General features: G+C 31.2%; 7 protein-coding genes and 1 pseudogene across 8 annotated transcripts, besides 1 other annotated feature; 2 read left to right on the top strand and 6 right to left on the bottom strand.

Annotated features, from left to right (window-relative positions):
- Positions 1 to 2,614: part of a mobile genetic element that runs on past the window's edge.
- On the top strand, positions 391 to 714 carry TVAGG3_0364040 (uncharacterized protein; the record flags this gene model as incomplete). Its single annotated transcript, XM_001312559.2, has 1 exon — positions 391 to 714. One exon carries the CDS (start codon positions 391 to 393, stop codon positions 712 to 714), a length of 324 nt encoding a protein of 107 aa, XP_001312560.2.
- On the bottom strand, positions 1,032 to 1,339 carry TVAGG3_0364030 (uncharacterized protein; the record flags this gene model as incomplete). Its single annotated transcript, XM_001312557.2, has 1 exon — positions 1,032 to 1,339. A coding segment is annotated over one exon (308 nt), but the record flags the coding sequence as incomplete, so codon positions are not given.
- Positions 1,478 to 2,294, bottom strand: TVAGG3_0364020 (annotated as a pseudogene). Its single transcript has one exon. A coding segment is annotated over exon 1 (817 nt).
- A 135-nt stretch (positions 2,615 to 2,749) lies between the features above and the next one.
- TVAGG3_0364000 (uncharacterized protein) lies at positions 2,750 to 5,781 on the bottom strand (the record flags this gene model as incomplete). Its single annotated transcript, XM_001312556.1, has 1 exon — positions 3,170 to 5,764. One exon carries the CDS (start codon positions 5,762 to 5,764, stop codon positions 3,170 to 3,172), a length of 2,595 nt encoding a protein of 864 aa, XP_001312557.1.
- An 817-nt stretch (positions 5,782 to 6,598) lies between these two features.
- On the top strand, positions 6,599 to 7,659 carry TVAGG3_0363990 (protein serine/threonine kinase protein; the record flags this gene model as incomplete). Its single annotated transcript, XM_001312555.1, has 1 exon — positions 6,612 to 7,613. The coding sequence occupies one exon, from the start codon at positions 6,612 to 6,614 to the stop codon at positions 7,611 to 7,613; it is 1,002 nt and encodes a 333-aa protein (XP_001312556.1).
- Positions 7,660 to 7,711: 52 nt separating this feature from the next.
- On the bottom strand, positions 7,712 to 9,997 carry TVAGG3_0363980 (uncharacterized protein; the record flags this gene model as incomplete). Its single annotated transcript, XM_001312554.1, has 1 exon — positions 7,712 to 9,997. The coding sequence occupies one exon, from the start codon at positions 9,995 to 9,997 to the stop codon at positions 7,712 to 7,714; it is 2,286 nt and encodes a 761-aa protein (XP_001312555.1).
- Positions 9,998 to 10,632: 635 nt separating this feature from the next.
- TVAGG3_0363970 (uncharacterized protein) lies at positions 10,633 to 10,968 on the bottom strand (the record flags this gene model as incomplete). The annotated part of the gene is made up of 1 exon (XM_001312553.1): positions 10,633 to 10,968. The coding sequence occupies one exon, from the start codon at positions 10,966 to 10,968 to the stop codon at positions 10,633 to 10,635; it is 336 nt and encodes a 111-aa protein (XP_001312554.1).
- A 1,240-nt stretch (positions 10,969 to 12,208) lies between these two features.
- Positions 12,209 to 13,659, bottom strand: TVAGG3_0363960 (Family of unknown function (DUF5690) family; the record flags this gene model as incomplete). Its single annotated transcript, XM_001312552.1, has 1 exon — positions 12,249 to 13,649. The coding sequence occupies one exon, from the start codon at positions 13,647 to 13,649 to the stop codon at positions 12,249 to 12,251; it is 1,401 nt and encodes a 466-aa protein (XP_001312553.1).
- Between the last annotated feature and the right edge of the window lie 276 nt (positions 13,660 to 13,935).

Below are 13,935 nucleotides of genomic sequence, written 5' to 3'. Positions count from 1 at the left end.
TGGCTAAGAGACCCATCTGTCACAAAAGCTATTGGCTTTCGTAGAATGAAGTTTGTGTCTGTAGAAGATAAAAGTTTTCCATTTATTGTAAGGTTTCATATAGATTATATATCTGAAGGGAAACGAAAAATGTGGGAAAAATTGAGCTAATACAAGTTGACCTTTCATCTTCTCTACAGACTGCGTTAAAAAAATATAGAAGATAAAATAAATTCATGTTATGCAAAATATGCTGATGAATATGCAAATACCGAGAGCACACTTTATGTGAGAATTGTATATGACAAACAAAATTCACAAGTGTCATTTCAAATCTACGAAGACAATCCAAAGAAAGACGAACAAATATATACAGAATTCACTGCAATGTCATGGTATTATTTGCAAAGAATGTTAAATCAGAAAGTCGAACTTCCTTTAGCAAATATTTACAGTCGATATGCAAGAGATGAACCATATTTATTTAAAGATGTTTTCGACCCAGCTGCTATTATTGTTCATGCTTCATTTTCTGGCGCCCAAAACTCTTTCTTATGCTTGGCAAATGACTTTTACGAAAAACCTACAAAGTTATACGAACCACCAAGTGGAAGTATTTCAGACTTTCAAGTATGGTTTACTACAGATGGAAGAAAAAGAATAATTCCATTATACCATGCGTTTTACTTAGAACTTAGTTTCATATACAACTACTATCGAACGGTAAAAATATAATTTTTTAATACGGTTGAGTGTTGGATTTGGTTGCCAACTAGACTGTGGTGCAGGTTCAGGCTGTTGTATAACAGGAGCTTGTTCTTCTGGTTCAGGGTCTTTAGGTATAATACCAACGAACTGACCTACTCTTTTACCAATATTTTTGACTCCGTTCCAAATTCCTCTTCCTACGGTTTTTATTCCATTCCATATACCTCTTCCAACATTTCGAAAGAAGTTTCCTATTCTTCCAAAGAAACCCATTTTACTATATGTAAAAATCTAATGTCGCCTAGTCTCTTACGTTCCTGTTGAGTTCCATTGCATTCTTTAACTGGAGCTCATACATTCTATTTCTCCTCTGGTAGAAAACATACTCTGGGTCAACTCCTGTGTTCGCGTCATCTGCATAGAGTTGTTTATATCCCACTTCAGGGTTTGTATAAAACTCTTTCCATCTCATATTTGCATACCATGGTGGTAAGCCTAACGCAGCGTCATTTGACATGGCAGTTTGCATTTGTACATCTGTTGGCACTTGACCATAGTTTGCCATTGCAGTTTGTATTCTAACTTCATTTGGAATATTCTCTGGGTTTGGTTGTCCAGGTTGCTGTGCATTCGCTAAGTTCTGTGCGTCCATTTAATATTAGATAAAAATATCTCTTACGAGTACATATACTGAACATTTGCAGGCATTGGTTCATCTTCATATTCTCTATATCTTCTGCCACGTCAAATAAGTAAATGACACAATGGAAAAAACCTAAAACAAGTAGTCCTATTTCAAACCACATTTACTTACTAGTAAAATTTCTTTGTTATGACACTTTCTCCAGTTTATAGGACCTCTCTCATATTCTATCTTATCGTATCTAAACTCATAGTCATGTATGTCCTCTAACCATCTCATGACACTTTCCAAACCACTTTTATCGGATGTAAAGTAAAAGCATGGATGGTTATGTAAAACGTCTAAAGTTTCTAAAGAGTCTCTCAAAGTCCAGTCTACTTGGTATTGAAAATCCCATGTGTTATAGAACGGCGGGTCCACTATAAAGAAAACATTTCCCTTGTCTTTATATTTTTCATACAACTCTGTCCAATGACATCTCACAAACTCTATACCTCAATATATTTTTCTATGTTCTCTTTGAAACATTTGTATAGTTAAGATATAAAACTTTTGACATAAGTGTTTCAATGTCATGAACTCTTATAGCACCACTATATAATAGTCTAGCAGATATACTATCCCAGTCAATATACTCTGCCTTTTTCAAAACCTCTCTGACAGTATTTTTCTTATCTAATGGTATACGTTCCATCTTACCTATAGGTATCTTTTCTTTTAACTCTTTCAATATTTTGTTTGTGTCTGGTATATGTTTGAGACGGTTCATATAGTTGTCGAAGTCATTGCATATAATCTTTGAGTCAGGAAATACAGTATGGCACAAATGAGATATATAGAAACTTCCACCGAACAAGTCTACAAATGTTAGACCATTCGGTAGTTTCTTAAGTTCTCTCAATAGAATATCTTTACATCTACTCTTATTTCCAAAGAAGGGTAACGGTGGTTTTGTAAAATTCATTTTATATATATAATAAAAATGTTTTTTCCTGAAAAGTGACAGAAAAGTGACAAAACATGTACGAAGAAGTCTTGAAAATTCAAGAGGGTAGAAAAGAGGTTAGAAAAGAGGTTATATCTAACCTTCTACCCTAAACATTATTTTTGTCTGATTTTACGAAGAAGTCTTGACAAAACATGAAAACATATATAATTTGTGAAAAGCTCCTGGAAGACCCGTATATAAGAACTTCATTTATACTAAACATCTTCGGGGCTAGAGGGCACGAAGTGCCTGGAAGCCCCACTGCCTTTTTTTTTTTTTTTTTTTTTTTTTTTTTTTTTTTTATTCGTATAGTGATTGTAAATTCAAGTCATATTTTCTTCGATAATGTATGCAATTTAATGGAATAAGATCATTGATCCCAAAAATGTCACTTTTTAAAATATAAATTATCAATTCCGACATTAAGATTTCCGAAATCGAAGCAAAAATAAATATCATAATCTTTCGAAATTACCTTATTACAATATTATATCACTGATGATTGTTAAAATTTTAAATTTTTTTATCTTGAATAACAATTATAATAAATATGTTTATAATCTCTCTGAAATAAGAGGATCCCTTGAGACAACGCTTTCAAGACGAAGGTTTCGATACAACTTTATGAAGTATAGAGCTAATAGGATAAATAAAACTAAGCCAACTAGTACAGAGAAAGTAATACCCAAAATCGAAGCCCAATGTGACTTATGTATCTCTTCAAAATAAACACGAACAAAATTGTTTTCATAAGTAAAATGTCCTTTGAAAGTTTTCTTTCCCCAAATATATGTTTCAGGATCCATGACAATCTTTCTAAAAATTCCCTGGGCAATTGGCCAATTTTCTGGCTATGACTCATGATCCTGTGATATATTTAATAAGTCGGCAGATGAAGAATTAGATAAATTCAAATAAACGGATTTTGAATTATTATAATAATGGTCTAATCCAATATAAATATTAATAATCGATGCATTTCCATTCAAATCTAGTTTAGAACTATAAGACAGCTTACAACTTTTAATAAACACATTATTAAGATAATTATCGCCATAAAATTTACCACTATCAATTGTCACTTGCTGGTTTTTACTAGTGATATTAGCACTATAAAAATCAATATTTGACAATATGATTTCAGAAGCATTTCCATCAGTAAAAGTAATATCAGTACCTGAAATTCCTTGTTTAGGGAATGTTACTTTTCCTTCTTTTGTATTTGAATCAACAGAAATCGATTTTTTAAGCCAATCAGATCCGATTTTAATTGGTGCATAAGATGATGTTGTGAAATGCAATTCATTTTCGTTCCTGAAAATATAAAAAGGTTCTTTGTTCTCCCATCCATCTAGAAATACATATCTTGGATGATCATATATTAAAATTGAGGTGAAATGATTGACATTTTTCCCTAGAGATAAATAAACTGAACATGTACTGAAAGGTGGTAGCTTGAAATTTACTAACTGCGGGTTATATTCAACACCATTTATTATTTTATGGCTGAGATTTCCAAATGTAATATGAGTATTATCTGGGATTGTAACATTTGATACCCAAGTGAAAAAGTGTCTCATTGATGGAAGTGTTAATTCAACACTTTCACTATCTAAATCGGTAAAACCTTCAAAATTAATTGCATTATCGGTAACAAGTAAACTAATTGCTGTGCTATCTGTACCATTAAGTTTAGTAGATACTGAATCAATGATGATATTGCCAAAATCGACACCTGTGAAGTCAATAGATGCAGTTTGTGATCCTGTGAGTGTGATGTTTGGTAAGTTAAGACCTGTGAAGTTTGCATATTTAGTGAAGTTGGCTTCTGCTTGAATAGTGATGAGTTTAGCTGTCTTAGGAACAAAGTTTGCAAGGTTTGAAATGTTATCATCTGTGATATCAAGATATGGTTGATTGCAGTTGTATGATGAACCATCATCGTATCTGCAATATTGTGGATATACATCTAATGGACGTTGTGTAAGAGTAACACCTGTGCAATAGTTTTCTTCAACTTTCTCACAAACAAATTTGACTAAGCTGTCATCGTTGTTGAATCCGTGAAGACCACCGTCAATAAGTTCATATGTGATTTCGTCACAATTGATAGTTGGACTGCAGATTCCATAATAGTTGTTCTTCATGAGCTGTTCTGATTCTTCATTTGATGGAAGTTGTCCATATGTATACTTAAATGATGTTTTGAAGTTGTCAAGACCGTTTTTGATTGTTACTCCACCATGAATGTTTGGAACGAAATTGATGAAAAATTTAGCATCATCATCGAACTTGATTGTATCGATTGTGAACTCGGAGTCTGTGAAGTGCATCTGTCTTGGATTTGTGACATACAATGTGATGTTTTCGCCAATTTGTGATGGAGATGTTGTTGATGATACTTCGAAGATGCCGTTTTGTTGTAATACAACGTTTCCATCTGTTGTGATTTGACCTGTTCCTGTGATAGAAACATAAAATGCTTCATAAGGTGTTGCACAATCTGATAATTGGAGAATTGCACCGTTGTTGATTGAAAATGTTGATCCTTGTGTTGTTCCTTTGATGCCTTTGAGGATAGTTGTTCCACTGTTAACTGTTAAGAAGATGGCGTTTTGTTTAACTGTAACTGTAGATTGACCGGTTGTTGTAACTGTTGGTCCTTCATTGAATCGTGAATAGTCTGCAATAAGATTTGCATTGTTGACTGTAAATGTGTACTTGTCTTTCTGAACAACTGCGTTTTGTGGAGATGTTACATACATATTGATATCGGTGTCATGAATGATCTGAACTTTAGATATGTTGTCTGGATAAAAGTGGTATGTCGCAGATGGAAATGTTATATTTAACTCTGGTGTGGAAACAGAAACGTTAACATCTGATGAGAAGTGGTAGATTCTTGATGGCTTGACACCGTTGATACTGATGTATGCATCACGTTTAGGAAGCATTGAAATGTCGCCGATTTGTAAACCAAGTTGATCACATGACATGTTCTTGAAGAATTGTATTGAATATGCATCTGAATTCAGATGTTCAGTAGATAATTCAATCGTTTCTGCGTTTTCAAATGTGATGTTGACTAAACTAAGTTCGTGAATGAAAACTGGAACAAATCTTGTATCATCGAAACGGATAGTCATGTACTGTAATGTGATGTGTGAATGTTGTATATCAATTGGATTAATAATGGCGATCTTGGAAGAATCACGACCGCTGATCATAAGTGTACAGTCATGAAACTTAGAAAAGTCGATTGTAATCACTGAATTTGGAGTATTCAGAACTTCTAATGTGTTACCTTTCGTGGTTTCGAAAGATTTATAAAAAGTTGTTATGTCTGAAATAACTGTTTTACCTTCGGAACAAGCTCCTTCGTAATCACGTGCTTTAATACAGAAATCTTCTGACTTTGCAAATGAGAAGATGAAGAACGAAAGCATAAATTGATATGATTTTGGATCCTATTAGATTTGAATGATCTTTCAATTTTGAAACCTATCATCGTTTTTTTGTTTATGAACCGGTCATGATGAATCATACTCTCTGAAAATAATAATAGCTTCATAAAGATGTATCATTTTGAAATCATCTTCCAGATTTCTCATATTAATATAGGTTTCCCTTTTTTAAATTCCGATCAGGATCTGATACATTCAAATGAGCTAAATTCATAACGGATCCAGATTTTTGATCATACTGTAAGATACTATGTAAAAATCGCCTTTAAATGTCTATCAAAATAATATTTCTTTCTTTATTAAACTTATTACTGATTTAAGACGATAAATATATAATGCAATCACTATTTTGTCATGATAGAAATTGATCTGTCATTGTCAGCATTGGTTTTGTCCATATTTAGTATAATATAAAAAACTATTAAATATATTGTTTATTTCATTAATTCATATAAACAATATCGCTTTGTTAGACTGCAGATAGTATATTTGTATCAGCTTCTTACCCTTTTTATATTATAAATTAGAAAGCATTGTTAAAAGGTGATACGGAATAAAGAATAGATAGCATGAGATCATCCTGCAGACTATCTAATGTGAATAATAAAATTTTATGATAGTTTTCATGCTCGCAATACAGTTGTTTAGAAATTAATTTTATTAATTTCATAAATATAGTAAATATTAAAGAAAATGGATTACAAAATTGACAGCATTGACATAATGTTGATATACCAATCTTAAAAAGAAACAAAATTTTCCAGTTGAAACTTTTTTTCCAAAAAATTTTGGAAAAAGATTGGAAAAGCAGAAAAGTGACACAAGAGAAATGAATCAACTCCCAGATGAGCAACAGTTTTCAAATGAAGATATCAACGAAGAGGAAGAAGAAAGCGGATACGAAGATCTTTCAGCTGACGAAGAAATCCCTGAAGTCGAAAAAGTTTCTCAAGCCCAGGAACTTTTGAAAGGCAACAACTACAATATTATCTGCAATCTATCCGAGAATGATGATTCCAACTGCTTTTATGCTATCAATATGGACACTCATGCTAAATGCGCCATTAAATTTATGCCAAAGCGCAGATCAATATCTATTCGTAACAAACGCCAAGTATCAATATTTTCCACCATTAGCCATACCAATATTATCAAAATCAGTCAATATATTCAAGCCGCAAAATATTATATTTATGTCACACCATATTACAACCTTGGCGATCTCTATTTCGCTTTGCTCGAGAGAGAAATGAAATTTACCATCCAGCAAGTTGCCAAAATGATGTGGGGATTGATAGATTTACTCAATTATCTTCACAATCGCAACATTGTTCATGGCAACATCAGCTTGGAAAATATCATTTTGGAATCTGAGTCCAAAGCCATCCTTACTGGATTCAGCCACGCTTCAGAACAGTTTATCGAAGTAAATGATTACAAAAAGACAGTTTTCATTGCTCCGGAAGTCGAACAGAACAGAATACTGAATTTCTCTACAGACATTTTCGCATTGGGAACCGCTTTCTACTTCCTTTTGACAAAATGCAACGTAAATATCACTTCCATCGACATGGATGATGATATCTCTCAGAAATTGTGTCCTTCCGCACGAAACCTACTCTCAGGAATGCTGAAACCAAACCCAGCCGAAAGATTTGGCATGAATCAGATAATTGCTCACGAATTCTTCATCGAATTCCTTCCAGATGGGTTCAGAAAGTCCCCTCTCTACTTCGAGGTCCTCAACACGACAAATTATATCATGCATCTCGTTGATGAAGGTGTCAAAAGGACAGAAGAAGGTCCTGACGATGAATATTGTTATAATTGAGTAGTTTATGTTTGATCTTATCCTGCATTATTGTTTTCGTTATTTGCTGAATAAAAAAATATTATTTGAAAAAAATATTTTTACAAAACAAAACAATATTATTTAAAATCAATTGCTTCAACAAAGTCATCTGTAAATGATATCTCGTATACAACTTTTGGCCTTGATCTCGTTCTTCTTAATTTTGACGGTTTTCCAAGGCCTCCAAGATTAATAAACTTCACTCTATGCTCTTTATTACTTTCATTGGAGTTAGCAGATGCATTTGAACTGTCATTATTTGCTGTCTGTTCAGATTTTTGATCAATAATTTCTGGAATATCCTTTTCTGGCTCGATTGTAAGCATAGTGCCTACAGACTCATCAGATTCGGATATTATTCCGTCTATTTTCAGATTCAATTTTGATGGAGAAATTATCTCAATTTTTTCCTTTTCTTCTGTATCATTTTGGTTTACTATATCTTTATCAGTTGCATTGGTAATGGCTAAATCCTCTTGATTTTGTTGATCTAAATTTTCATTGGAAATTTTTTCAGGTTCAGGCTTTGTTTCTATGGATTTTTGGTCTATTATATTAGTTGTCTCATTATTTTCTTCTTTTACAGTATCATTTGATCTTTCTTCATTTGGTAAATTTTCAATTTTGGGTGTTTCTGTCTCTATCTGCAGATTAGTTGTATTTTCAGTTTGCTTATCTTCTGTTTGTTGACTTTGCTCAATCTTTTCCTTAATGTCTCTGGTTTTAAGATCTAAATCTGCCTCATCTATTTTTTCATCAATTATATTTAGTGATAAGTCTATGTTCTCTGTATCATCAATCATGTTCTTCGGTTCCTCATCTTCTTTCTCATTAATTGGAGCCGAATCTTCTAAAATTATTTCATCTCTTTCATTTTGAGATGCTGGTTGCTCTTTTTGAACATTTACGTTATCAATTTGTTCATTATTGGATGATACATCCATTTCTTGTGTTTCTGGTTCTTTTTCTGGAATTGAAGTGTTTATTTCCGAGTTTTCTTCAACTACATCAATAATTTGTTCATCAGGCATTACTATTGTAACTTGTTTATCAGTCTCTTCTTGAACTTTAATTGATGACCCTCTTTGTTCTGGAATTTCAAATGATTTGATTTCATTATCATCAATAACATTCTGTGGTTTGGAACTAACATCTGTTTGTTCTTTTACTATAACTTGCTGAGTTTCTTCTGGCTTGGAAAGAATAATTTCTTGAACTTTTTCTTCTGTTGGATTTAGTGACTCATTTTGAGATAGCTTCTCTTGTTCATTTGTCCTTGGTTGTATTGATTCGATCTTTTCTGGTAATTCATTTGATGAAATTTGAATTTCCCCTTTTTCAGGCTGATTCTTAGGGATTTCGACTTTTTCAATAGAAGTATCTGATTTTTCTTTTGGTTTTTCAGATTTTTTGCTTGGAATTTCATGACCCAAAATTTTATCGCTCAAAATCTTTGATTCACTATCAATTATTGGTTCATCTTGATTCAACTCATAACTTATCGTTTCCTTTTGTTGGAGTTTTGACTTCTTCTGATTTTCAAGAAATTCAATTGCTCTGCTCTCTCTTCTGGACATTTTTGATGACGAAATCCTGCTTTTCATCATTGTTCTGAATCTTTCTCTCTCAGCTCTCTCATTGATCTCTCTATTGATTTCTCTTTGCCTTTCCAGAGCTTTTTCAAGTTCTTTTTTGTTTCTTTTCTCTAAATCTTTCTTTGCAAGTAATTTCTTAGTGTGGTAGTACTTTAGTTTCTCGTATTGCTCACATAAGTTTGCGTATTCAACACCATCGTAGTCGGGTGTAATGGAATCTGTAACTAAACTCTTTAATTCTTCTTGAAATTTTAATTCTTTGCTTTTTAATAGGGATAACTCATCTTTTAAGTCATCAATAATAATATTCTGTGTTTCAACCATTTCTATGTTTGAGTTTTTATGTATTTGATCGATCGAATTTTGAACTTTTAAAAATTCATTTCGTTTTTTAATGTATTCGCGCGAACTTGATCGTATTAACTGCTTGTATTCTATGATTTCATTGGCTAATGCATCTTTTAAATCGTCTGTAAATGATTTTTTGGAAATTTTAAATTGACTATTTTCTGTTTTAAGTATATTTTCTAATAAAAGTACTTTATTTGAATATGAATACTCATCTTCTTTCTGAGATGGCGAGTTTTGAAGTAATAACGATTCTGTTTTATAAATTTGCTGTTTATATGCTTTTTCTAGTTCAATTATTTCTGATTTAACACCTTTAATTTGTATTAAAAGCTGTCTTTTTTGATCTAACATATCCATTATATTCAGATTTTCATCAGGTTTTTCTCTATTTGGATAATTAATTAATTGCGAGTCCATTTCTTTATTTTTCGATTTAATATGTCTCATTCTAGGGTTTTTAGATCTATTTGATGGAACTCTGTAATCATTATTTGTTTGTATGTCACATAATTCCATCAAATTCTTCTAAATTCTAAACTTATTTATTTACAAAAGGTGACAAAAATTTATTTTCAACGAGATTTTAGGAGGGAAAATGTGTGATCTAAACTTTTTAATAAAGAAATTAAAAACATAGTGTCTAATATATTCATCCTTTATAATAACTTGAGAATAAAAAAACAAAATATAATAAAATTGTATTGGCTGGTTATTTTCGATTTGTGAATCTGGAATTGTATCTAACTTTTGTATTAGAAGCAATATTACTCATCCAGTGTGTTCAAATATCGAATAAAATTCAAAAATAAATAATTCGGAATCTAATTGATTGAGTATTGATAGGATATATGTTCTTCGTATGCACTCTGTAACCTTGGTGTTTAACCCGAAAGTATTTTAAGGAATAAATTTCAAAAATAATATAAAATTAAATTACTTTTTGGAAACGGGATTTTAGTAATATGCATGATAACAAACAATACTTAATGATAAGATTTATAATGATAAGAATATTCGAGGAAATAAATTCAAAATTAAATTAAACCTTAGTACTATTCTTCGTATCCCGAGCCATTAAAATCACCACGTGGAACTATATCAAATGATCTTGGAACATGAGATGTAAGCGATTCCAAAAACTTATTTATACGTACATTTGTTTGCATATCTTTGAGTTGCGATGATTTTGGTGTTTGTACTTTGCATACTTCTTGTTTATTAGGAGATTGCTCTGAGAAATTTGTTATTTTCTCAACAGGAATCTGATTTTGAAGTTTCGGTTGTTGTTCGGTTAAATATTGATTTGTGATCGGTTGAGAATATTTAGGTTGCTGCATTTGACCATATGCACCAGCTGTATTATCGATGTTTGGCCTTTGTTCATTCATCTGTGACTTTTTTTCAATACGAAATCAATAAATTCAAAAGGATATTTATTGATGTTATATAGATTGTAATGCTGAGTAAAATAATATTTTTAATTTCCTCGTAACGGATGTCCATACGTCTGAAAACTTGTGATCAGAATTGTGAGCATACTTTTTTTCGAAACTCTAGGATTTTGTTCTATTCTTAAATAATTAGAAATTGGCATTCTAATCAATTGTGGTTGCATTCAAATATCAAGTATTCAAAATTTTATTAGATTTGACATTAATTTGTAACAATATGTAGGACAGATGTCAACAAATTGAAAATGACGATATTGTCTCTCACAAAATTGAGAATTTTGTTTGATACCCAAGAAGACTAATTTATATCTTTTCTCAAATAATGATTAAAATAATAAATATCACCCAATGATTAAATTTGAATTAAACGATCACTTTTTTTCAAACAAAACCTAAAAATCATTTGAAATGTATTAAATTTACAGTGGTATACAAAAAATATTGATGAATATAGCAGCTTGAGATATATAAATTCCATATCACAATACCTTCATTCAAATAATCTTTTTTGAAATAGGCAGCAAATTGTTTTCGGGATTGTTATAATATTAGTATGGTCACATCTGAGTTATAAGAACATATTTGCATTAAATTATTTTTTATTGAAATTCAACAATAAATTCTTTGTTATTTGATATTCCAAATATTAAACAATTCACGTATCTTGTAGTATATTCATTTCATGCTGTTCAAATGAAATAAAAACTTAAAAGTACGATCTGGCATAATATTCTGATCTAAAAACAGGTTTATGAAATTAATATATGTTTCAAAATACATAAAATCAAATTATTAAGATTTTGTGTATCTTTATGAAATATTTCATTCGTTTGTAATTGAATTATGACTCCTATATCTATTATTAATAGTGAGAGATTCTCACTATTAAATATCATAGATTTTGGCTACGCTTTTAAGTAATTAATGCATAAAATACAAATTTTGCGTTATTTTAGTTTTTGTTCAAAGTATCTAAGATAACTTCAGCGAAATATGAAGTATATGTCTTAATGACATACGTTTAAATCTATTGCAATTTCATTATTTCTTTAAAAAAAGTATTATCGAATTCAATAACATAAAAGAAATATGTATGATTACTTGTGTAAAACGGAGAAAGTCATGATACGCAGACTACTCTTGGTTTCTCAATCTAAATATCATAATTAAAAAAAAATTATACAAGAAAACCTTTAATTCTAACAATAGATAATATATTACTCTTCTTCCATTAGCATCACATCTTCATGAGTTTCATGAGAAGGAGCTTCATCAAGTAAAATTTCTTGAGCATTTTCGTTAGCGATGTGTAACATTGATTTTGACTTATAATAATAGTAAACCAATGATACCATCTGAAGAGCAATGCCAGCAATCGAAACAAAATACGAACAGATCTTGAAGAAACCGAGCCAATTAGCTTTTGTTCCGAATTCTTTAAGCAACATGAATATAATAGCTGTTGCATAACCTAAAGAATCAGCAATGTAAACTAAGAAGCCAGAATTTGCTTTGACTTTAAATGCAGCAATTTGACGATCAAAAATGATAGAAGAATATGGTACAAAGCCGATATAAATGGCAGCACCTACAACGATCATCCAGGTGACCCCTGAAATTAATTTGTCTTCGTATAATACGGTTGCAAACAGAAGTAAGCCGAAACCAATAGCAATAACTACATGGTATAAGAAGAAACCCATTAAATGGTTCTTAACAAACATTAAAAGTATAACAGGAATGATAATAATAACTGCAACAATTAATTCTGACTTTGTAAAGACAAATGACTCTGTTTCACCCATTGCAGTAAATAATTCTCGCATAAAGTTATCTCTGAAGTCTCTTAATCCGCAAATTAACATATAAAAAATTATCATTGCGGTAAGACCTGGCCAAAACGATTTTATGAAGTTTACACGATCTTCATGTGTCATTGCAACTCTTTCTGTTCTACTTTTAATGTCTTCTTCATCAGGCGGAGGAACTAATTCAATAAAGAAGGTAAATAAACACAAAATTGGATAGAAAATAGCACCAACAATAGCCGGAACCCAAAAATCACTGTACCCCATACTAATGAATTCCTTTGCAATTGTTTTTATGATAGCCGAAGAAATAATAAAAGAAATACACATTCCAGAACCTAACAGTTCTGATGTACGGCGTCCTTCAAGATAGGAAAAGACTAATCCCCAGATTAAACCTAATGGCAGACCATTAAAAAACATCCAAAATGCATTATATGGAACCTTTGTAATTCCAAATAGAATAAGTGATATTTCTGCAAATCCTATTAGTGCAACAAGCATGAAAGCTCTTTTTGTTTTGTCAAGAGAAGAGATAATAACAATTCCGCAAAATTTTGAAAGAATATAACCGGCAAGTTGTAATATAACTAGCATCATTTTATATGAAAGGCCTAATAATTTAATATTTCTGTAGTCTGCTGCTGTGAAACCTTTTCTGTATGCGTACATCGAGAAATAAATAACAAATCCGCATGTAAAAGCAATAATATTTAATAAAATATGGTGTCGTGAAAGAAATGGATGGACTTTCTTCTTGATGTAACAGTCATCTGTTACACTTGTCCACTCAGGGAGTGTAAAACCCATTTGAAGGTTTATTTTCTTTCAAATTGGAATTCAAAGGATTATAGGCTGATCTAAATTGATCACCTATTTGAATAATAAATACCTCATATATATCTGGCTTGCCTGTTGCACAGAGTATTTCATCAATAATAGCATAAGAAATGCCATATATCGTCTGAACTTTATGCTGAATTGGCAGTTTTCGAATTAGACACTTTTGAAAATTCATTCACAAGGTCTGTCAATCCCAAAGGCCTGTTGATGCAATATAAAATATCATAAAAAGTTTTAATATTTTATTGTTATA

This window comes from Trichomonas vaginalis, chromosome V (assembly GCF_026262505.1).
Source record: "Trichomonas vaginalis G3 chromosome V, whole genome shotgun sequence".
Taxonomy (NCBI): domain Eukaryota; phylum Parabasalia; order Trichomonadida; family Trichomonadidae; genus Trichomonas; species Trichomonas vaginalis.
The sequence above is the reverse complement of the archived record's forward strand: the minus strand, read 5'-3'. Positions and strand labels throughout refer to the sequence as shown.